This window comes from Oncorhynchus tshawytscha, linkage group LG17 (genome assembly GCF_018296145.1).
Source record: "Oncorhynchus tshawytscha isolate Ot180627B linkage group LG17, Otsh_v2.0, whole genome shotgun sequence".
NCBI classification, from domain to species: domain Eukaryota; kingdom Metazoa; phylum Chordata; class Actinopteri; order Salmoniformes; family Salmonidae; genus Oncorhynchus; species Oncorhynchus tshawytscha.
The window spans coordinates 3,106,594-3,132,415 of record NC_056445.1 but is presented as its reverse complement, the minus strand read 5'-3'; the positions used below and the strand labels follow the sequence as shown (position 1 = coordinate 3,132,415).

Sequence of the window (25,822 nt, the reverse complement as noted above, 5' to 3'; positions counted from 1 at the left end):
TTTATTTTTATCATCAATCTACACACAATAACCCATAATAAGCAAAAACAAGTACATTTTTTATTGCACATTTAAAAATGGAAAAAAAACAAAAATATCACATTTACACAAGTATTCAGACCCTTTACTCAGTACTTTGTTGAAGCACCTTTGGCAGCGATTACAGCCTCGATTCTTGGGTGAATTTGGGGAGTTTCTCCAATTCTTCTCTGCAGATCTCTCAAGCTTTGTCAGGTTGGATGGGGAGGATCGCTGCACAGCTATTTTCAGGTCTCTCAAGAGATGTTCGATTAGGTTCAAGTCCGGGCTTTGGGTGGGCCACTGATATTTTCATCAAAGATCTCTCTGTGCTTTGCTCAGTTCATCTTTCTCTCAATCCTGACTAGTCTCCCGTCCCTGCTGCTGAAAAACATCCCCACAGCATGATGCTGCCACTACCATGCTTCACCGTAGGGATGGTGCCAGGTTTCTTCCAGGCGTGACGCTTGGCATTCAGGTCAAAGAGTTCAATCTTGGTTTCATCAGACCAAAGAATCTTGTTTCTCATGATCTGAGAGTCCTTCAGGTGCCTTTCGGCAAACTCCAAGCGGACTGTCATGTGCCTTTTACAGAGCAGAGGCTTCCGTCTGTCCACTCTACCATAAAGGCCTGATTGGTGGAGTGCTGCAGAGATGGGACAACCTTCCAGAAGGACAACCATCTCCACAGAGGAACTCTGTCAGAGTGACCACTGGGTTCTTGGTCACCTCCCTGACCAAGGCCCTTCTCCCCCGATTGCTCAGGTTTGGCTGGGCGACCAGCTCTAGGAAGTCTTTGTGGTTCCAAACTTCTTTAATTTAAGAATGATGGAGGCCACTGTGTTCTTGGGGACCTTCAATGCAGTAGACATTTTTTTGGTACCCTTCCCCAGATCTGTGCCTTGACACAATCCTGTCTTGGAGCTCTACAGACAATTCCTTTGACCCCATGGCTTGGTTTTTGCTCTGACATGCACTGTCAACTGTGGAACATAGACAAGTGTGTGTCTATCCAAATCATGTCTAATTAACTGAATTCACCACAGGTGGACTCCAATCAAGTTGTAGAAACATCTCAAGGATGAAAAAGGAAGCAGGATGTGCCTGAGCTCAATTTCAAGTCTCATAACAAAGGGTTTGAATACTTATGTAAATAAGGTACTTCTGTTTTGCAACTAATAAATTAGCAAACATTTCTAAAAACCTGTTTTTGCTTTGTCATTATGGGGTATTGTGTGTAGTTTGAGGAGGGAAAACATTTATTTAATACATTTTAGAATAAGGCTGTAACATAACAAAATCAAGGGAAAAAGTCAAGGGGTCTGAATACTTCCAGAATGTACTATATATATATATATATATATATATATAGTGTGCATACAGTACCGGTCAAATGTTTGAAAAAGCCTACTTATTAAAGGGTTTTTCTTTATTTTGACTAATTGTCTACATTGTAGAATAACAGTGAAGACATTAAAAACAGGTCTCTGTTCTAATGAAATAACACATGTGGAATCATGTAGTAACAAATGTGTTAAACAAATCTAACTATATTTAATATTTGACATTCTTCAAAGTAGCCACACATTGCCTTGACAGATTTGCACACTCTTGGCATTCTCTCAACCAGCTTCATGAGGTAGTCACCTGGAATGCATTTCAATTAACAGGTCTGCCTTGTTAAAAGTTAATTTGTGGAATTTCTTTCCTCAATGCATTTGAGCCAATCAATTGTGTTGTGACAAGGTAAGGGTGATATACATTAGATAGCCCTATTTGCTAGTGCAATCTGTAAACAGTGCAATCTTTGTTAGTGCAATCTGTAAACATGTATACAGTGACTGTACAAAACATTAGGAACACTTGCTCTTTCCCTGACATAGATTGAACAGGTGAATCCAGGCAAAAGCTGTGATACCTTATTGATGTCACTTGTTAAATTCAACCCTCGCAAGGCTGCAGGCCCAGACGGCATCCCCAGCCGCACCCTCAGAGCATGCGCAGACCAGCTGGCTGGTGTGTTTACGGACATATTCAATCAATCCCTATCCCAGTCTGTTGTTCCCACATGCTTCAAGAGGGCCACCATTGTTCCTGTTCCCAAGAAAGCTAAGGTAACTGAGCTAAACGACTACCGCCCCGTAGCACTCACTTCCGTCATCATGAAGTGCTTTGCTTTGAGAGACTAGTCAAGGACCATATCACCTCCACCCTACCTGACACCCTAGACCCACTCCAATTTGCTTACCGCCCAAATAGGTCCACAGACGATGCAATCTCAACCACACTGCACTAACCCATCTGGACAAGAGGAATACCTATGTGAGTATGCTGTTCATCGACTACAGCTCAGCACTTAACACCATAGTGCCCTCCAAGCTCGTCATCAAGCTCGAGACCCTGGGTCTCGACCCCGCCCTGTGCAACTGGGTACTGGACTTCCTGACGGGCCGCCCCCAAGTGGTGAGGGTAGGCAACAACATCTCCACCCCGCTGATCCTCAACACTGGGGCCCCACAAGGGTGCGTTCTGAGCCCTCTCCTGTACTCCCTGTTCAACCACGACTGCGTGGCCACGCACGCCTCCAACTCAATCATCACGTTTGCGGACGACACAACAGTGGTAGGCTTGATTACCAACAACGACGAGACGGCCTACAGGGAGGAGGTGAGGGCCCTCGGAGTGTGGTGTCAGGAAAATAACCTCATACTCAACGTCAACAAAACTAAGGAGATGATTGTGGACTTCAGGAAACAGCAGAGGGAACACCCCCCCTATCCACATCGATGGAACAGTAGTGGAGAGGGTAGTAAGTTAAGTTCCTCGGCGTACACATCACAGACAAACTGAATTGGTCCACCCACACAGACAGCATCGTGAAGAAGGCGCAGCAGCAACCTCAGGAGGATGAAGAAATTCGGCTTGTCACCAAAAGCACTCACAAACTTCTACAGAGGCACAATCGAGAGCATCCTGTCGGGCTGTATCACCGCCTGGTACGGCAACTGCTCCGCCCACAACCGTAAGGCTCTCCAGAGGGTAGTGAGGTCTGCACAACGCATCACCGGGGGCAAACTACCTGCCCTCCAGGACACCTACACCACCCGATGTCACAGGAAGGCCATAAAGATCATCAAGGACAACAACCACCCGAGCCACTGCCTGTTCACACCGCTATCATCCAGAAGGCGAGGTCAGTACAGGTGCATCAAAGCTGGGACCGAGAGACTGAAAAACAGCTTCTATCTCAAGGCCATCAGACTGTTAAACAGCCACCACTAACATTGAGTGGCTGCTGCCAACACACTGACTCAACTCCAGCCACTTTAATAATGGGAATTGATGTAAAATATATCACTAGCCACTTTAAACAATGCTACCTAATATAATGTTTACATACCCTACATTATTCATCTCATATGTATACGTATATACTGTACTCTATATCATCTACTGCATCTTTATGTAATACATGTATCACTAGCCACTTTAACTATGCCACTTTGTTTACATACTCATCTCATATGTATATACTGCACTCAATACCATCTACTGTATCTTGCCTATGCCGCTCTGTACCATCACTCATTCATATATCTTTATGTACATATTCTTTATCCCCTTACACTTGTGTCTATAAGGTAGTAGTTTTGGAATTGTTAGCTAGATTACTTGTTGGTTATTACTGCATTGTCGGAACTAGAAGCACAAGCATTTCGCTACACTCGCATTAACATCTGCTAACCATGTGTATGTGACAAATGAAATTTTATTTGATTTGAAATCAGTGTAGATGAAGGGGAGACAGGTTAAATAATCACTTTTACGCTTTGAGACGAATGAGATGTGTGCCATTCTGAGTGTTAATCTGTAAGACTAAATTTTTAAGCGTCTTTGAAGGTGGAATGGTAGTAGGTGCCATGCGCTCCGGTTTGAGTGTCAAGAACTGCAACGCTGCTGGGTTTTTCACATTCAACTGTTTCCTGTGTGTATCAAGAATGGTCCACTACCCAAAGGACATCCAGCCAACTTGACACAACTGTGGAAAGCATTGGAGTCAATATTATAGTCCATGCCCTGATGAATTGAGGCTGTTCTGAGGACAAAAGGGGGTGCAACTCAATATTAGGAAGCTATTCCTAACGTATTGTACACTCAGTGTATTTTATGAAATTGTTTTATTGTTTCATTCACACCTGCATTGTTCGAGCTCTGAGCTTAAGTATGTACACTGCAACTACATCTGCGACCATGTGACTAAATAAAAATAGAATTGTAAAAAAATCCTCAGATTTGGCCTAGGCCTAGTTTGCAGGAAGTTTTTGAGCAGGGGATACTGACCAAATGAATGAATGAATTACCTTTATAATAAAGCATTGCATTCAGACTAACAATACAATTCCTAATGTGATGAGTAGCTTAAGCAAAGGACAAGATTCAATAACAGTATCACTGCAGCCTAAGTTCATTTAATAATGGGTGTTTGAAAAAAGCCTGTGTTGTGAACAGTGCACACATTTCTTTGACTGGGAATACAGACATACATCTATTAGTCACAGATAGCTTACCAAAAACAAGGTAGGGGCGTGGATCAGAAAACCAGTCAGTATCTGGTGTGACCACCATTTGCCTCATGCAGCATAACACATCTCCTTTCACATAGAGTGAATCAGGCTGTTGATTGTGGCCTGTGGAATGAAGTTGCTGGATGTTGGTGGGAGCTGGGACAAATTGTTGTACACATTCAAATAGCCAATCGATAAAATGCAATTGTGTTTGTTGTCCATAGCTTATGCCTGTCCAAACCATGACCACACTGCCACCATGAGGCACTCTGTTCACAACGTTAACGTCAAACTGCTCTCCCACACAACACCATAAACGCTGCCTTCAATCTGCCCGGTACAGTTGAAACCGGGAATCCTCTGTGAAGAGCACACTTCTCTAGCATGCCAGTGGCCATCAAAGGTGAGCATTTGCCCACTGAAGTTGGTTACAACGCCAAACTGCAGTCAGGTCAAGACCCTGGTGAGGATGACGAGCATGCAGATGAGCTTCCCTGAGGCGGTTTCTGACAGTTTGTGCAGAAATTCTTCGGATGTGCAAACCCACAAATTCATCAGCTGTCCCTGTGGCGGGTGTCAGATGATGCCGCAGGTGAAGAAGCCCGATGTGGAGGTCCTGGGCTGGCGTGGTTAAACGTGGTCTTCAGTTGTCCGGTTGCACATATTTCCAAATTCTCTAAAACGACGTTGGACATTCAGTTCTCTGGCAACAGCTCTGGTAGACATTCCTCCATTCAGCATGCCAATTTAACCCTCCCTGAAACCTTGAGACATCTTTGGCATTGTGTTGTGTGAAAAAACTGCACGTTTTAGAGTGGCCTTTTATTGTCCCCAGCACAAGCTGCACCTGTGTAATATTCATTCTGTTTAGTCAGCTTCTTGATATGCCACACCTGTCAGGTGGATGGATTATCTTGGCAGAGGAGAAATGCTCACTAACAGGGATATAAAGAAATTTGTGCACAACATTGTGACTCGGACTGGGTGGGTTTTTCGGGGTTGCCAGGCAGTAAAAAAAAAATGTGTCAGCACACCTTTTAGCGTACTACGGCTTCCTCAGCAGCAGTAGCTGCAGACACTAGCGGCACCAGGATTCACCTTTTAGCATATGACAGCTCTAACTCAGCAGCAGCTGCAGACACTTGATCCAAGATGGCGTAGCAGTGCAGACATGTTTTGCTCGTCCTCTCGTGTACTTTGTATTTCTAGTCTTTTTTTGTATACATTTCAATTTTATTTTCAATCTCTTTTCCATTTTAATTCAATTATACCTTCCGGTAACCTGCCTCACCCAACTTGATACGGAACCGCTATTTTTTGTTTTGTTTTTAGACCTTATAACAAGAACCACCGAGCCATCAGAAGCTAACCAGCTACAAGCTATTAAGTCATTGTTAGCCACTGCTAGCGGCCTTTACCTTCTGCACAGGTACCAGCCCTTTTTTTTTTTTTTTTTTTTGCCTGGATAATACTTGCCAGCCTACCAGTATCGGACTGTCTCTCACTACAATGGCAGATTCCTGCCATAATCCCTGGACCATTACTCCTGATCTTCACAGCTAGATAGCACCCACCGAGTTACCCAGTACCGAAGCTATCCCTGAGGCCCACCACCCGGCCTACTCAGTTGTTCACCCGGACTCCACCCAAACACGAATAGAACCCACTACTCCACCGGATACTTGCCGTAGGCTCTGGACCTTGGAACCGGATCACCACTGCTACTGAGTGGCTATAGTGGCTAATGTCCCTGCCCCGAAGCTAGCACCAGTTAGCCGTGAGCCAAGCGCATCTCCCGGCTAGCAAACTAAATTACTACAACTACAATACCTCTTTCGCCATCTGGATTGGATCCTTTGTCGACACGGCGCCCCGCCGCACCCCCACGACTGGTCTGCTGACGAGCACTCCATCCACTGTGCCTTCAACCGGCCTCTGTCGGACGTCGGAGCAAACGCTTCCACTAGCTACTAACTTTAAACGCTGTGTCGCCCGCGTGCTAGCGTAGTAACGACTACTCCGCGGCTTCCCTGTTCCATCGATTGCTGCCCCCTATGATCACTTGGCTACATAGCTGATGCCTGCAGGACTGTCCATTAATCATGGTACTCCATTCTGTTTATTTTTTGTTTATCTTTCGGCCCCAGCTGCAAACTCAGGCTCTGTGTGTAGTTAACCGACCCTCTCTGCCCATTCATCGCCATTTTAACTGTTGTTGTTTTAGCTGATTAGCTGTTGTCGTCTTAGCTAGCTCTCCCAATCAACACCTGTGATTACTTTATGCCTCGCTGTATCTCTCTCAAATGTCAATATGCCTAGTATACTGTTGTTTAGGTTAGTTATCATTGTTTAAATTTACAATGGAGCCCCTAGTTCCACTCATCATACCTCTGATACCGCCTTTGTCCCACCTCACACATATGCGGCGACCTCACCCATTATAACCAGCATGCCCAGAGATACAACCTCTCTTATCATCACCCAGTGCTTGGGCTTACCTCTGCTGTACCTGCACCCCACCATACTGCACATTACGCCCTGAATCTATTCTACCATGCCCAGAAATCTGCTCCTTTTATTCTCTGTCCCCAACGCTCTTGGCAACAAGTTTTGATAACCTTTAACCGTACCCTCATCCTACTCCTCCTCTGTTCCTCGAGTGATGTGGAGGTAAACACAGGCCATGCATGTCCCCAGGAACCCTCATTTGTTGACTTCTGTAATCGAAAAAGCCTTGGTTTCATGCATGTTAACATGAGAAGCCTCCTACCTAAGTTTGCTTTACTCACTGCTTTAGCACACTCCGCCAACCCTGATGTCCTTGCCGTGTCTGAATCCTGGCTTAGGAAGGCACCAAAAATTCTGAGCTTTCCATACCCAACTACAACATTTTCCGTCAAGATAGAACTGCCAAAGGGGGAGGAGTTGCAATCTACTGCAGAGATAGCTTGCAAAGTTCTGTCATACTTTCCAGGTCTATGTCCAAACAGTTTGAGCTTCTAATTTTAAAAATGAATCTCTCCAGAAATAAGTCTCTCACAGTTGCCGCCTGCTATCAACCCCCATCGCTCCCAGCTGTGCCCTGGACACCATTCGTGAATTGATTGCCCCCCCATCTAGCTTCAGAGTTCGTTCTGTTAGGTGACCTAAACTGGGATATGCTTAACACCCAGGGAGTCCTACAATCTAAGATAGATGCCCTCAATCTCACACAAATTATCAAGGAAACCACCAGGTACAACCCTAAATCCATAAACATGGGCACCCTCAGACATTATCCTGACCAACTTGCCCTCCAAATACACATCCAAATACACAAATACTCTGCTGTTTTCAATCAGGATCTCAGCGATCATTGCCTCATTGCCTGTATCCATGGTCAAACGACCACCCCTCATCAATGTCAAACGCTCCCTAAAACACTTCTGCGAGCAGGCCATTCTAAATCAACCTGGCCCAGGTATCCTAGAAGGCTATTGAACTCATCCTGTCAGTTGAGGATGCCTGGTCATTCTTTAAAAGTAATTTCCTCACCATCTTAGATAAGCATGCCCCGTTCAAAAAAATGCAGAACTAAGAACAGGTATACTTGCCCGTGCTTCTACACCTGCATTGCTTGCTGTTTGGGGTTTTAGGCTGGGTTTCTGTACAACACTTTGAGATGTCATCTGATGTAAGAATGACTATATAAATAAATTTGATTTGATATAGCCCTTGGTTCACTCCAGACCTGACATCCCTTGACCAGCACAAAAACATCCTGTGGTAGACTGCAATAGCATCGAATCGTCCCAGTGATATGCAACTGTTCAGGGAAGTCAGGAACCAATACACCGCAGTCAGTGAGGAAAGCAAAGGCTAGTTTTTTCAAGCAGAAATTTGCATACTGTAGCTCTAACTCCAAAAGGTTTGGGGACACTGTAAAGTCCATGGAGAACAAAAGCACTTCCTCCCAGCTGCCCATTGCACTGAGTCTAAGTAATACGGTCACCACCGATAAATCCATGATAATCGAACATTTCAATAAGCATTTCTCAACAGCTGGCTATGCCTTCCTCCTGGCTACTCCAACCCCGGCCAACAGCCCCCCCCACACACACACACACACAGCTACTCGCCCAAGCCTTCCCAGCTTCTCCTTCACCCAAATCCAGATAGCAGATGTTCTGAGAGAAATGAAAAACCTGGACCCGTACAAATCAGCTGGCTAGACAATCGGACCCTCTCTTTCTAAAACTATCCGTCGCCATTGTTGCAACCCCTATTACCAGCCTGTTCAATTTCTCTTTCGTATCGTCTCAGATCCCTAAAGATTGGAAAGCTGCCGCGGTCATCCCCCTCTTCAAAAGGGGGTGACAACCTAGACCCAAACTGTTACAAACCTACATCCATCCTGCCCTGCCCATCTAAAGTCTTCGAAAGCCAAGTTAATAAACCGATCACTGACCATTTCGAATCCCACCGTACCTTCTCCGCTGTGCAATCCGGTTTCCGAGCCGGTCACGGGTGCACCTCAGCCACGCTCAAGGTACTAAATGATATCATAACCGCCATCGATAAAAGGCAGTACTGTGCAGCCATCTTCATCGACCTGGCCAAGGCTTTCGACTCTGTCAATCCCCGTATTCTTATAGGCAGACTCAATAGCCTTGGTTTTTCAAATGACTGCCTCGCCTGGTTCACCAACTACTTCGCAGACAGAGTTCCGTGTGTTAAATGGGAGGGCATGTTGTCCAGACCTCTGGCAGTCTATGGGTGTACCACAGGGTTCAATTCTCTTTTCTCTTTATATATCAATGATGTCGCTCTTGCTGTGGGCAATTCCCTAATCCACCTCTACACAGACGACACCATTCTGTATACATCTGGCCCTTCTTTGGACACTGTGTTAACTAACCTCAAAACGAGGTTCAATGCCATACAACACTCCTCCCATGGCCTCCAACTGCTCTTAAACACGAGTAAAACCAAATGCATGCTTTTCAACCGTTCGCCGCCCGCACGACTAGCATCAACCTGGACGGTTCCGACATAGAATATGCGGACAACTATATCTACCTAGGTGTCTGGTAAGACTGTAAACTCTCCTTCCAGACTCATATCAAACATCTCCAATCCAAAATCAAATCTAGAATCGGCTTTCTATTTCACAACAAAGCCTCCTTCACTCACGCCGCCAAACTTACCCTAGTAACACTGACTATCCTACCGATCCTCGACTTCGGCGATGTCATCTACAAAATAGCTACCAATACTCTACTCAGCAAACTAGATCCAGTCTATCACAGTGCCATCCATTATGTTACCAAATCACCTTATACCACCCACCACTGCGACCTGTATGTTCTAGTCGGCTGGCACTCGCGACATATTCGTCACCAGACCCACTGACTCCAGGTCATCTATAAGTCTGTTAGGTAAAGCTCCGCCTTATCTCAGTTCAATGGTCACGATAACAACACCCACCCGTAGCACACGTTCCAGCAGGTATATCTCACTGATCATCCCCAAAGCCAACATCTCTTTGGCCGCCTTTCCTTCCAGTTCTCTGCTACCAGTGACTGGAACGAATTGCAAAAATCACTGAAGTTGGAGACTTTTATTTCCCTCACCAATTTTAAACATCAACTATCTGAGCAGCTAACCGATCGCTGCAGCTGTACATAGTCCATCTGTAAATAGCCCACCCAATTAACCTACCTCATCCCCATACTGTTTTTATTTACTTTTCTGCTCTTTTGCACACCAGTATCTCTACTTGCACATCATCATCTCCTCATTTATCACTCCAGTGTTAATCTGCTCAATTTAAATTATTCGCTCCTATGGCCTATTTATTGCCTAACTCCTCATGCCTTTTGCATACACTGTATATAGACTACTGTGTCATTGACTTGTTTATTGTTTATTCCATGTGTAACTCTGTGTTGTTGTTTGTGTCGCACTGCTTTGCTTTAGCTTGGCCAGGTTGCAGTTTTAAATGAGAACTTGTTCTCAACTAGCCAACCTGGTTAAATAAAGGTGAAATTAAAAATAGCGGCACCAGGATTCACCTTTTTAGCGTACTACAGTTCTCTCTCAGCCGCAGCAGCTGCAGCAGCTGCAGACACTAGCGGCACCAGGATTCACCTTTTAGCGTACTACGGCTCTCCCTCATCCGCAGCAGCTGCAGCAGCTGCAGACACTAGCGGCACCAGGATTCACCTTTTAGCGTACTACGTCTCTCTCTCAGCCGCAGCAGCTGCAGACACTAGCAGCACCAGGATTCACCTTTTAGCGTACTACGGCTCTCCTCATCAGCCGCAGCAGCTGCAGACACTAGCGGCACCAGGATTCACCTTTTAGCGTACTACGTCTCTCTCTCAGCCGCAGCAGCTGCAGACACTAGCAGCACCAAGATTCACCTTTTAGCATACTACGGTTCTCTCTCAGCCGCAGCAGCTGCAGACACTAGCGGCACCAGGATTCACCTTTTAGCGTACTACGTCTCTTTCAGCCGCAGCAGCTGCAGACACTAGCGGCACCAGGATTACAATATTGGCTGGGCCAGAGAAATGTGGCCTTGATTAAACATATTTTTCCGATGATTGACATTTTTTAAATTGCGATATGAATAGGCTGATGATGATCCACAAGACCAGTATCAGAAGAAGCCCATATTCCAATGGCATCTGTTAACGCTGATACATCCTAACAAAATACACCCTATGACCACCCTGCGGCTGCTAATGTGCCTTGTAAACTATCGAAAGTAGACCCATAACTGATCCCAATGTTTTCCTAATCAAACATGCATTCAAAATATGGGTCTTTTGAGCAATTATTCAAATGGATGTTTGGCAGAAATTTAAGTTATTTATTCGTTATTTTATTTAAAAAATAAAGTGCTTGATTATGTTTAAAGGCGCTGTTGGGAAAAGTTGATGCAATCAAAGTAACCAGGAGTTAGTTTGATTGCATCTAAAGATGCAATGATGTGTCTCTAAAGAGCAGAAGGAGCGTGCATCGTGGCTCGCAAATTAATCAACGCATGAAGTGGACGGCTTTGATTTCCGGAACAGGGCACCGGTAAAAGGTGTTCTCTGGCATCACGTTGGACATTGATAATCAATATCTTAGGCAACAAATTCCAACAATTCCATCTAAAATTGGGATATATAAGATACAATGCAAGAAGTGTAAAACGTTTGGCCATGTGTCAAGTGTTTGCAGATGGAAGGAATATTTTTTTGAAGAGTCTGAATGTAAAATGTTGCAACTGTGGTGGGGATCATATTTGCGAGCATGCGCCATCGTGCATAAATTGATTTTGCCCCCCCACACCAAACGCGATCACGACACGCAGGTTAAAATATCAAAATAAACTCAAAACCAATTATATTAATATGGGGACAGGTCGAAAAGCATTAAACATTTATGGCAATTTAGCCTGCTTGCTTGCACTTGCTAGCCATTTTGTCCTGAGATAAACATTGGGTTGTTATTTTACCTGAAATGTACAAGGTCCTCTACTCCGCCAATTAATCCACACATAAATGGTCAACCGAATTGTTTCTAGTCATCACTCCTCCTTCCAGCCTTTTTCTTCTCTTGACTTTATATTGCGATTGGCAACTTTCATAAATTAGGTGCAGTACAGCTACTGACCTCGTTCGTCTTTCAGTCACCCACGTGGGTATAACCAATGAGGAGATGGCATGTGGGTACCTGCTTCTATAAACCAATGAGGCGATGGGAGAGGCAGGACTTGCAGCGCAATCTGCGTCGCAACAACTATTTTAGCCCTTAGCAACGCAGACACTTGTTGTCGCGCGCGAGCAGTGTGGGTGCAATAATTGAATATATATAGATTTCAAAATGTATTTTGCAATGCTCGTGCACGCGATGCGGGCGATGTAGTCAGCCTGTTAGGGTGAAAGAGATTGAGGTATCAAGGATCAGGGCTGTACAGCAAATCTCCTATGTGGAGGCAGTGAAGAGAGTTTAAGGGGAAAGAGGCCCCAGTTCTGAAGATATGGAGGTGGATGCACCTCAACCAGTTGCAAATGGTCTACGTTTCAGATCTTTATTATCCACCTGTACAGTAGGTGGCGGAATGCACATATAATTGTTGCCAACGAGATTATACCAAAGAAGAAGTGCATTTCTTGAACCTCGACCACAAAAAACTTCAGTCTCTGCATGGTCAATGCAGCACATGCAACAATGTTGATGACAACAGTGCTGTTTTCACGTTGCTTCTTAATATAAATCCACTAGCGTTTTATATTTACACTACTAGTTTGTGTTTCTTACATCTGCAAACAACTAGTTTCTCCTTTCTTAGCAAGTTGGGCCTAAATCTTGTTAGCCGCTAATGCTAATCATTAATGCTAATCACTAGCTAGGTAATCAATGTACTGCGTCAGAGCAAACATAATTAGATATTCAACCTGATAATACCAGACCTAAATCTAGCCCAATGACCCCTCAAATATATCCAATAAAGAGTTTGAGTGATGAAAGTTGGACAGAGGGTCTTGAAATCTCTGTGCAAGAAACACTGGGACGAACTTCAAAAAACAAATGTTAGGATATTTTCTGTCAGTTGTGCAGTTATTATATGCCAGATATTTGCAAGATTGACTTGTCATTACAATAGGCATAGGCTACTGACTATTCAACTTTACTATGGTTTGCTGAGCTAGATGCAGGTATCCTATAGCCCCCTAATAGGCCAACATCTAATTTCAGAGAAATATCCAAAATGAGACTGACATTAAATGTGGAGAATGATACACTTGCAATAAAACTGTGAACATGATCACAATTGATACCTTCCAATTTAATGAATTAAACATGACTATTAATAATTGCTTAACAACACACATCTACTGAAGCTATAGGCTATTTATTCAATCGGTTTGCCAGCTCCAGGTAGGCTACACAATGGCTGCGGCGATATCGTCATTTCAGGCTACAGTAGCCTACAACTGCATATAAAGTATAGCCTACTTGATGGCCAACAGATGCAACTGTATCATAACTGTATCATTCTCCACATTTAATGCCAGTTTCATTGTTGAGTTTCTCCCATAACAGAAGCACGCGAGAGAGTTCCATAACTTCCATTTAAAATGTCCACTTGCTCAGCGCTCGAGAACCAAGAACTGTGCATGCGTAAAACCCTTCACTTGATACGGTATTCCATAAGGAAAACCAACATTAAAATGCAGTTTACTTTATCTACACATTCTAGTGCCCCTAAAGTTGTTTTCCAGTTTTATCAGTTCTACCGTGTTCATATGTTTTATGGCAAAAGGGTTGGAATGGGTGTCTGCATACTGGCAATCTAAACAGCCTACCTATGACTGGTAAAAAGTTTTTACTACGTGCACTGGTGCTGCTCGGCTGGCTGCTGAAATTCTCTCTCAACCAGTGCTCTCGACACACACAATTTTGTCCATATCGCCCAGCCCTACATTATTGCATGTTAAATGTTTCTGATAAGTGATAGATGACAAACAAATAAATGAGCTACCACCCCCACTTGCCTAGCTAGAGATCAATTAACCAAATATACAGACAGGGATACAGTAAAAACAAAATCACATTGATTGATTATTAGACAAGTCACAAGCTTTTGGTCAGGAGTACGACATGATTGATTATCAGACAAGCTTTTGGTCAGATGTAGGACAGGCTACTTGTTATGCTACATAACATGGTAGAACATTTTTCTGATCAGCTAATATATAAGCAAACTAGAATAAAGATGATCATGAGCATTCACCTCAACTTAGCTAACATATTACCAGCCTAATTGTTACCAAAGAGCCAAACGGAGATTCAGTGAATGCTAAAATCTGACATCGATTGATTTATCAATACGAGTCCCCCATGCTTGTCCCAAAGCAGTGCGAACGGTGCTGAAATTATCATCTAGGTGACCACACATGACTATTGCTTTAAATTAGTATAACGGTAGAATATGACTTTGGGAGTTTCCTTTCAAATCGAGTACAGCTTTATGAACAAAGACGCAATGCAATATGGAATTTTATTAAATAGTTTTAGGTATGGCGTCGTGTCCGAGGGAAGATCGTCAAAGACAGATGATGTGATGGCAGGTAGCCCTATGCGGCTCTACTGGCATCGAAACCCCCCAGCTGGGGGAATGGAGTTCCAATGACAGACCTTAAGGTTGTTATAGCTGGTGGTGGCTGTACAGGTGGATGGTTGTCAAAAACTGTTGCTGAAAAACAGCAAATGAGAGAAATACACTGCTCAAAAAAAATAAAGGGAACACTAAAATAACACCTAGATCTGAATGAATGAAATATTCTTATTAAATACTTTTTTCTTTACATCATTGAATGTGCTGACAACAAAATCACACAAAAATGATCAATGGAAATCAAATTGATCAACCCATGGAGGTCTGAATTTGGAGTCACACTCAAAATTAAAGTGGAAAACCACACTACAGGCTGATCCAACTTTAATGTAATGTCCTTAAAACAAATCAAAATTAGGCTCAGTAGTGTGTGTGGCCTCCACGTGCCTGTATGACCTCCCTACAATGCCTGGGCATGCTCCTGTTGAGGTGGCGGATGGTCTCCTGAGGGATCTCCTCTCAGACCTGGACTAAAGCATCCGCCAACTCCTGGACAGTCTGTGGTGCAACGTGGCGTTGGTGGATGGAGCGAGACATGATGTCCCAGATGTGCTCAATTGGATTCAGGTCTGGGGAACGGTCGGGCCAGTCCATAGCATCAACGCCTTCCTCTTGCAGGAACTGCTGACACACTCCAGCCACATGAGGTCTAGCATTGTCTTGCATTAGGAGGAACCCAGGGCCAACCGCACCAGCATATAATCTCACAGGGGGTCTGAGGATCTCTTCTCGGTACCTAATGGCAGTCAGGCTACCTGTTACGGATACAGTTATCCTGTGTGTGTATCCTGTGTGTGTGTTTCTTTTCTCTCCTTCTCCCCTCACAGGTGAAAATCATCACTCCCCAATCAGTCAACAATCAATCATCAATCAGAAGACACACCTCCTCCTATTTCCTACCCTATCACAGTTCCTTCCCCATGGTTTAAAAACCCCATCATTTGTTTGCTCTTGAGCTCAATCTCTCTGTAAATGCCATGTCTGTAGGTCTCTGTGTTTCACACTCGCTTTGTGTCTTAACCGCTCTCTTTTGTTTGAGCACCTCCATAGCACTTTGTCATCACCTGTGAGTATTGTTTTTGGTTATGGTGTTTGTTTGTTGCTGGTGGGAAAAGGGGGAAACCAAGACAAGTCGCCCATGGGCATACACTACCCGTAGGTGAACTTTGTTAAATACACTAGTTAGAACTGGGCGGACCACCCACTGTATTTTTCGGTTAGTTAGTTAGCTGTTGTTAAAGTAGGCTAGTCTAGCTTAGGGGTGTTTTTGTATATTTATTGTTTCTTTCCTTGGGTCCAGCTCAGACCCTTTTCCTGCTCCCCCCCATTACCGTGTGTTTATAAATAAACCTGGAGTTTGACGGTAGATTTCTGTTGTCGTGGTTATTTCATTCACACTTTTACTTTGTCACAATAATAATTTGCATGAGTTATGTTACGGGTCTCATTACCATCCCCCCCCTAGACTGTCGGGCCAAAAGGGATTCGTAACACTACCTCTGGCGAGCACATGGAGGGCTGTGCGGCCCCCCAAAGAAATGCCACCCCACACCATGACTGACCCACCGCCAAACCGGTCATGCTGGAGGATGTTGAAGGCAGCAGAACGTTCTCCACAGCGTCTCCAGACTGTCACGTCTGTCACGTGCTCAGTGTCACCCTGCTTTCAGCTGTGAAGAGCACAGGGCGCCAGTGGCGAATTTGCCAATCTTGGTGTTCTCTGGCAAATGCCAAACGTCCTGCACGGTGTTGGGCTGTAAGCACATCCTCCACCTGTGGATGTCAGGCCCTCGTACCACCCTCATGGAGTCTGTTTCTGACCGTTTGAGCAGACACATGCACATTTGTGACCTGCTGGAGGTCATTTTGCAGGGCTCTAGCAGTGCTCCTCCTGCTCCTCCTTGCACAAAGGCGGAGGTAGCGGTCCTGCTGCTGGGTTGTTGCCCTCCTACGGCCTCCTCCACATCTCCTGATGTACTGGCCTGTCTCCTGGTAGCGCCTCATGCTCTGGACACTACGCTGACAGACACAGCAAACCTTCTTGCCACAGCTCGCATTGATGTTCCATCCTGGATGAGCTGCACTACCTGAGCCACTTGTGTGGGTTGTAGACTCCGTCTCATGCTACCACTAGAGTGAAAGCACCGCCAGCATTCAAAAGTGACAAAACATCAAGGAACATAGGAACTGAGAAGTGGTCTGTGGTCCCCACCTGCAGAACCACTCCTTTATTGGGGGTATCTTGCTAATTGCCTATAATTTCCACCTGTTGTCTATTCCATTTGCACAACAGCATGTGACATTTGTCAATCAGTGTTGCTTCCTAAGTGGACAGTTTGATTTCACCGAAGTGTGATTGACTTAGAGTTACATTGTGTTGTTTAAGTGTTCCCTTTATTTTTGAGCAGTGTATTTAAAGCTGGAATCCTTAATGGTGAAACTGCCACATCCGTTTGGGATATAAACAACAAAGAAGTTACTTCAAAAAACAAACACAGTTTGTTTCCCTCAGACATCATTGCTCACGCAATAGAACAGCAGAATATGTACTGAACATTTTTTTTTAACCACACTTCAACGCACCTCAAATCCATTTCGTCCACAAAAAAAAAACAAAGTTGCTGGGGCTGTACTTTTTTACTGATTAGTTCCCCTTATTTCACACTCAAACATCCACATGGACAACCACATACACACCGAGCAACCCCCCCTTCCAATACAACTGTGGGAATTTCAAATCCAAACATGGAGAGTTCTCAATCCCCAGGGGGAAAAAACAGAACCAATCAAAACTCAAGCCAATTGCTGTGTGAATAGTGCACCAACAAACTGAATCTTCACTGTGTAGCACGGGAGTCCTGTTAGCCAGGATTTGCATCCATAGCTCCGCCTATGAATTTGAAAGTGGTTACATTTCCTCATCCCTCAGTTTTTTACTTAACTAAATGGCAGGGTCAGATCTGCTTGAACCACAGCAAGGCAATGATCTGCTCATACGTAGGTAGGAGCCAGAACAGCTCATAGGAGCAGGAACCATATCCTGTTTCTGTAGCGTGAGGCAGTTTGATGTACAAATATACCCCCTGGACAGGATGCTAGTCTATCGTGGGACCTTACCCCTGCCAATCCATCTGCTGAGTGCCAAGCAGAGATGCATTGGGACCCATTTTTTACAGTCTTTGGTATGACTAGGCCAGGGATCGAACTCCCAATCTTCCAATCTCAGGCAGGACAATAACCACAAGGAAGTGAGTTGGTTGCCCACACAATAGGCTAATCTACAAAACTGTGGTGTTACAGATACATTCTTGTAAAATCTACTCTATTCACTTATACCATTCAACAATTACATTAATGCTCATGAGGCTGTTAGTACAGCGTGGACAATTGGTGAGATAATCTGTAACCACTATGGTGAATAATGAATAGCAGACCTGGGTTCAAATCTTATTTGATTAAATCCCCACAAGAGCAGAAATTTAAAAAAATTCAGCTGAAAGACAATGCCTATAGTTTAGCCTACCCGTGATGTTGCACAAGAATTTAAGTCAATAAGTCATTGTTTTAAGTCAAAGTATGATATTTGTGGTTGAAGTGGGAAATCTGTAGTGGAAACTTCTGATATTTGCCATGCCAATGCCGTGTATTTCCCATGATATGATGTGCTAATACTTTTCAGTTTGTGGTTCTTTTGAGGGCTGGGTTTTATTTGAATGTTACCACCCACCAGCATGGCATTGTTTATTAATTAGAAACACCAGCAAAGTTATTCCTCTTAACAAGTCGCATCTGAGCTGAGCAATATAATAGATCATCTTTAGCTGAGCCAAACAGCTTTCACCATAGCATACACTTGGCTGCCTGAGCCATGGAGCAAATTAAAACATGTTTTAAAACCTCCACTTTTTTACCAACAAATTATTACAATCCATTGGATAGCGTCAAGGACTATGCTTAATCTGTGTCCAGGAAACCAGCCCCTCAAAGTACTTAAAGATGTCAAATAGTATTTGAACCCAGGTTTGCTGAATAACATTCTTATTTAACAAATAGTATTTAGTCAGGTTCATGGATCTTGATCATATTGATACCTATGGGTCATACATGTATATGACAAGTCTTACAATGCATAACCACATCATAATGCATTATTCCTGGCTGCAGTCTTTAGGTATTGCTAATCTGTTACCTGAACTTTTATTGGCAGAATAATGATGCAATATGAGACCTAATTTACAGTTAGCCGCTGTGCTAATTGCGTCGCACATCCATCACGTTGAGCTATTGGTCGGAGTAATCAATGAGTACAATGTAGCTATTCAAACGTAACAGCACAGTTACAATTTTAAAAGTAATTTTCATAGAATGTAAGCAAACTTGCACACCATAAACTGCGCACTCAGCAGCCAGCAAAACACTGGGGCGTATTCATTACAGAAACCGTTTACCGTAAGAACCAAACCGAAGCAAACAGAGCCAAAACCAGAGTTTATATTGGACAAATTAATTGAGGTCCCTCCCTGTTTCGTTCCGTTGACTCCCGTTTAAGAAACGTTTTACAACAGAATCGGCGTAAAGAATATGCCCCTGGTCAGGAAGTTTAGAATGTACTCAATATACAGTAGCTAGCTTCCACAGCTTGTTCTTAGCTGTCCTAGTAAAAACATGCGTTTGTGCAATTCACAATTAACTAAAAACACAATTTAACACCAGCAGTCGTTAGCGACTGTGTAACTTCTCCAATCAGGAGTTTCTAAGTTCCTAACCTGATGCAAATATGCGCAATGTCCAGTCATTTGCTGACTAGCTACATGGCTAGCTAGCGTTAGCTCTTCCAAGATGTGCAACACGGTGTCCCCATAACAAGACATGGAGCCACCGTGCTTGCTCTACTCTCTGCTTAAAGCAGCCACTTGCCACACAAAGCAACAGTAAAATGTGCATAACTCCAAATAGAATGGCAAGTTAAACAATACTTACCGAACGACAGAAAAATGAAATAAAAACCAACTGTGTGTCTGATATCTTGGTTGTCGGGTATCATCGTGCAAGACGGAGAGAGATGCTGAAGTAAACTGTTGACAACCTCCGGTGTGGCTTTGACAGTGTTTGGAATGGAATGTATTACTTTACCCACAATCTATCGGACTAAAAGGCACGCGAATGTTGTCACCTTCCCCTCATCTGGTGTGGCTCAGGCTCGCGCTCTTGTGGCCAAATGCTGCACTGTTCATAGTCGTGCGGACTAGGCTACAATAACACAAGCACTTCGTCTTTTTTGGTGGACACAATTGTATCTATTAAAACTTTCAAAGCGAAACAAATTAAATTTAAAATGCTGTCTTTATTTATATTAATATTTGACTAGATGATAGCCTGCACAAATAGCTTTGCAACATAGGCTAAACATGCACGCTTCATTAGGTCTATTTTATTACAACATTTTATACAATAGATTTCGATAGCTACATTCATCATGTCTACAATAACAGAGATTCAATCAATCTCTATTTATGTCTGTAGGGGTAGTGCTGAAATATTTAGGCCTCAATCGGGAATACCTGGATACATGGCCCCATGCAGTATTCGGTGGGCACGGGCTAGCCCACAACAAGCCCAACACAGGCGAGCCCACACCAGCTCAAGACAGGCTAGCCTGTCACACCAGCCCGACACGGGCTAGCCCACAACAAGACCAACACAGGCTAGCCCACACCAATCCCAAATACACCTACACAAGCCCAACAAAGTCTAGTCCCCACCAAGCCCAACACCAATCCTAAATCTACCCAACATGGCCCACACCAGCCCAACAAGGCTCAGCCCCTACCAAGGCCAACAGAGGCATTTTAATATTTGGGGGCGTGGTTTACACACAGTTATTTTTGTGCAACCATTTTGTGTGATCCCCACATTTTATTTTTATTTCCCACTGCCAATGATGAAGTCTTTAAAAATACTTAAATAAGTGTGTATGAGAAACTTAGTCTTCATGTAATTTCATTTAAAGTGTAGCCTCACACAACTCTGAAATATGGTCCCTATCATAATGTTTTCTTTCTCATTGCTTTTAATGTATGAGAGGTTAGCTGTAATGAGGTTTCTTAATACTGTCGGAATGAGACTCATATCTAGCCTTTTGTAATTAGTTAATTGTTTATTGGAAGTTGTGTTTATGCCTAGTTCCCACCCCTCCCCAAATTAACAGAATGTATAAACAACTTGAGGAGATTTCTGCTGCGGTCTACATGCTTTTGAGTTGCAGTGCATTCTTATGACGGTATTACATTTCTCCCTACAATGCTGTTGTATCATTTGGATCCAAAAATAAAGTTGTGGGTGGGTAACAGCCACAAATCAGATAATAATTGTGTCTATAGCCACATTTACAATGTGGTTCTCTGTTGGACACACAAACACTTGACGTGTTCCATTTCATCATCCATAATCATTCACAAAAATTGTGCTATAGGCCTTTACCCTCAAACCTGAAGTCAAACATTAAAAAACAATTTTGGCTAATTTCACCCAGAATTACAAAATTATAATATATATTGGTTTCCTTTCCCTGTAAGCAGTATATGGATAAGGTAAGACCACAATTCATGCTTTGGTTTTGTTTACCTGGCCACTATGCTAACTTTTTAACATGTGTGGCACAAAACCAATGCAAGCCAATATCCCATCTTTTTTCACACTTTGCAGCAGTTGGAATGAACAGTGTTGTGGTAACAGTGTTATCTGTGCGCAGGTGACATACTTGGGTGAAAAGCAACAGCTAACAGCCATGCTCCTGACAAATTAAGGCTACAGCCAAAACCAGTCTGCAGAATAAATTGACTGATTCTGTTCTCTTAAATCTTCCCATGCTCCAGAATAGAGTAGAATCACCAGCCCTCAAGGTTCGAAGTACTGATGGATTTATTTTCTACAGGTAGGTAGTTGATAAATTGATATGATTGGCCAGGGAGTTCACTCACCTACTGCTCCAGGTCTAAATCCATCCCTGATTAGAAGGCAAGAATGAAAATCAGACATGTTTCAGCACTCTAGGACCGTATTGAATACCCCTGGTCTAGATCAATTTCTCAGGTCTCCATGATAATGAAGGTTATATACTTTGGAGGCCTTGAAAGTGATTGTACTATAAAATGCTTTAACCAATCACCTGTTTTTGTCACATTCTAACATTAGTTCATTTTGTTATGTCTTTGTTTTCTGTTGAGTGTTTGTATCTGCACCAGACAGAACTGTTTCGGTTTCGTTCGTTCACTTTGTTGTTTTTGTTCTGTGTTCATTTACTTTATTAAATAGATGGACACTTACCGCGCTGCGCATTGGTCCTCCGATCCTTCCTACTACTCCTCGTCAGAGGAGGAAGAAGACCGTTACAGTTTTAGTGTTGTTTGTAATGTTAATACACTGAAATGAATGTCTTTCAGCACGTTTGACACTAGTCTCAACTGCCTCCAACTGCTCAACAACACCACAGCAAGTATCATGGGAAATGTATCCTTCTCCTCTGGAAACATGCTCCATTAATTATACTTTGAATTATGGCATACAAAGAGGACCTCCCATCAGCCAATGAAAACCCCAAGATAGTGGTCTTCATTGACATGGGACATTCAGCCCTCCACGTGTCTGCTTGTGAATTCATGGGCAAGTTAAAGGGATGGACAAGTAAAGTGAAACATGGCTTTAGCCAGGTAATTTATGCTAACATGTCTAACTTAAACTCTTAGTGAACACAGAAAGACAGGACACCCATTTAACATTATATCCGGAAGACAGCGCACTACACAGGGAAATGTCCCCACTTACTGCCCTGGGGCATTGGGATCTTTTTTTAGACCAGAGGAAAGAGTTCCTCCTACTGTCCCTCCAATACCACTTCCAGCAGCATCTGGTGTCCCATCAGGAACCGACCAGGACTGATCCTGCTTAATTTCAGTGGCAAGGCAGCAGTGGGGTTCAGGGTGGTGTGTTGCTGGCCAAGGTTAGCTGAAGTTTGTATTGGCTGTTTAAAGGAAACTGAACCATGGATTACAGTTTATCCTGGTCTATAGACTACTTTCAGGATGAGGAACCATCTAACATTAAGTTGTAAAATACTAAACTTCCTCTTTGAAGGAAAACATGTCTGTTCATGTCTGGTAAGCTTTTTAAAACTTTTTAAAAGTTAATAAAGTATTATTTAGGGTAATTTCACTCTGTTGCAAAACATTTTCTCCTGTTTTATTCCAACTGAACATACCCAGACTGTGTGTCTCCACAGTCAACTCTTGATGAACAGGTGTGGTCATGGCAACACAGTCTCTTAAACTCACCAGGAGGTCTTGTTCAATAGGCACAAAATGGTAGAAAAGGGACCAAAACAGAGTGAAAGAAAGGTACTATTTGAACAAAGTTTGATAAACACTTGTTTTTCTGTTTTTAAAATGCTTTGTTACAGTGTGCCCTAATGAACACGATCCAGTGTCCTGTTCCTTTGTGGAATGACTCTGAGCTATTGGCTGGCGAACAGTGTTCTGTTCCAGGGCCAAGTTCAAGGACCTGTATGCCGACCTGCTGAGAGCGAGTGTGTGTGTTGCTCTGGTGGCATTAATGGAACAGGCCCCGTTGCAGTTTGGAGACATTACAGCAGGGGAGGTTGTGGGAGGAGCCACCCACATCTCCGCTATGAAAACACAGATCCGCAAGTTCTTAAAAAGGTAATGCAGCACTACATTCAAAGCAGATGAGGCAGATGCCAATGGTTGTGCATATACACTATAATACAAAAGTATGTGGACACACACATTTCTGTCCTGGTCAACTTTAAGTGCTGTTATTATGAAGTGGAAACGTATAGAAGCAACAACGGCTAAGCCATGAAGTGGTAGGCCACACAAGCTCACAGAACGTCCTCGGTTGCAACACTTACTACCATGTTCCAAACTGTCTCTGGAAGCAACGTCAGCTCAAGAACTGTTCGTCGGGAGCTTCATGTAAAGGGTTTCCATGGCCAAGTAGCCGCACACAAGCCTAAGCTCACCATGCGCAATGCAAAGCGTCAGCTGGAGTGTCTCAGCCTCTGGAGCAGTGGAAATGTGTTCTCTGTAGTGATGACTCACACTTAACACGACAACATACAATAACATTCTAGACGTTTCTGTCCTCCAACTTTGAGGCAACAGTTTGGAGAAGGCCTTTTCCTGTTTCAGCATGAAAATGCCCCCATGCACAAAGCGAGGTTCATACAGAAATGGTTTGTCGAAATTGGTGTGGAAGAACTTGACTGGCCTGCACAGAGCCCTGACCTCAACCCCATCAAACACCTTTGGGATGAATTGGAACACCGACTGCGAGCTAGGCCTAATTGCCCAACATCAGTGCCCCACCTCACTACTGCTATTGTGGCTGAATTGTGACACGTCTCTGCAGCAATTTTAAAGCATCTAGTGGAAAGCCTTCTCCATATTAATGCCCATGATTGTGGAATGAGATGTTTGATGAGCATGTGTCCACATAATTTTGGTCATATAGAATATACTGAACAAAATTATAAATGCAACATGCAACCATTTCAATAATTTGAGTTACAGTTCAGATAACCATTTGGGAGCCAGTGTTACGGCCGTTGTTGGTGGTGGAAAAAGAGGAGGACCAATGCACAAGCGTGGTAAGTGTCCATATTGATTTAATAGAACAATCGAACACTGAAACAAAACAATAAAGCGACAACGAGCGAAACAGTCCTGTACGGTGAATACACAAAACACAGAACAGAAAATAATCACCCATAACTCAAGGGTGAAAACAGGCTACCTAAGTATGGTTCTCAATCAGGGACAACGATTGACAGCTGCCTCTGATTGAGAACCATACCAGGCCAAACACAGAAATCCCAAATCATAGATAAAAGAACATAAGACTGCCCACCCCAACTCACTCCCTGACCATACTAAAACAAAGACAAAAACAAAGGAACTAAGGTCAGAACGTGACAGCCAGGCCTACCCACTGGGGAGCTGAATGAGTTTTTCCCCACAAAAGGGCTTTATTACAGACAGAACTACTCCTCAGTTTCATCAACTGCCCAGGTGTCTGGCCTCAGATGATCCCGCAAGTGAAGTAGCCGAATGTGCAGGTCGTGGGCTGACATGGTTACATGTGGTCTGCGGTTGTGAGGCCGTTTAGACATACTGCCAAATTTTCTAAAACGACGTTTGGAGGTGGCTTATGGTAGAGAAATGAACATTCAATTTCTGGCAACACCTCTGGTGAACATTCCTGCAATCAGCATGCCAACTACATGCTCCCTCAAAACTTGAGACATCTGTGGCATTGTGTTGTGTGACAAAACTGCACATTTTAGAGCGGCCTTTTTTTGTCCCCAGCACAATTTGCACCTGTGTAATGATCATGCTGTTTTATCAGCTTCGTGATATGCCACACCTGTCAAGTGAATGGATTATCTTGGCAAAGGAGAAATGCTCCCAGGGATGTAAACAAATGTTGCCATTTTTTCCCGATTAATATGCTTTTGTGCATTTGGAACAGTTCTGGGATCTTTTATATAAGCTCATGAAACATGGGAACAACACTTAACATGTTGCGCAAAACATTTCAGTGCCACCCCTCTTGACTGTGAAAACAAACATTTAAGTTTTGAAATTGTGCAAATTTACAGCTAATTTCCCACAAATCTACCCAATGTGTCATGGTTTGGAGAGACATTTTTGCAGTTTCTAAGCTAATTCCCTTTAATTCTACACATTTATTTAATGACTTGTCATTTTAATATGATATCTGAGTGAGAACTTAATCAATGTGGACCCACTAGAGATCATGGTACCTGGGCCCGGTCGGTATTCGGCCATGATTACTACAAGTTTAGATAGCTGGCTAAATGAAACAATCTAAAAATTGTTAGCTGACATGGCTAATTGAATGACTGTCAGTGACTAACATAATAAGATAAAAACTGTTGATGGAGAGCCAAATTTCGAAATTGCACCTTGTTTAGTAAATTGAGAGCCAGACTGAGTAAAAAATTAAGTAATTTAAGGATACTTTTTGGGGGGTTGGGGGCCCCCTAG

The 25,822-nt window shown here is 43.5% G+C and overlaps 1 protein-coding gene across 1 annotated transcript in view; it reads right to left on the bottom strand.

Annotated features, from left to right (window-relative positions):
* The window catches only part of LOC112216706 (beta-1,3-glucosyltransferase), a 111,520-nt gene extending 91,567 nt beyond the window's left edge, over positions 1-19,953 (bottom strand). Inside the window, exon 1 of the mRNA XM_024376717.2 lies at positions 19,719-19,953. Within this exon, the coding sequence (XP_024232485.1) occupies positions 19,719-19,782 (64 nt within the window). The 5' untranslated portion in view covers positions 19,783-19,953. The remainder of the gene's footprint in view (positions 1-19,718) is intronic.
* Positions 19,954-25,822: the final 5,869 nt, after the last annotated feature.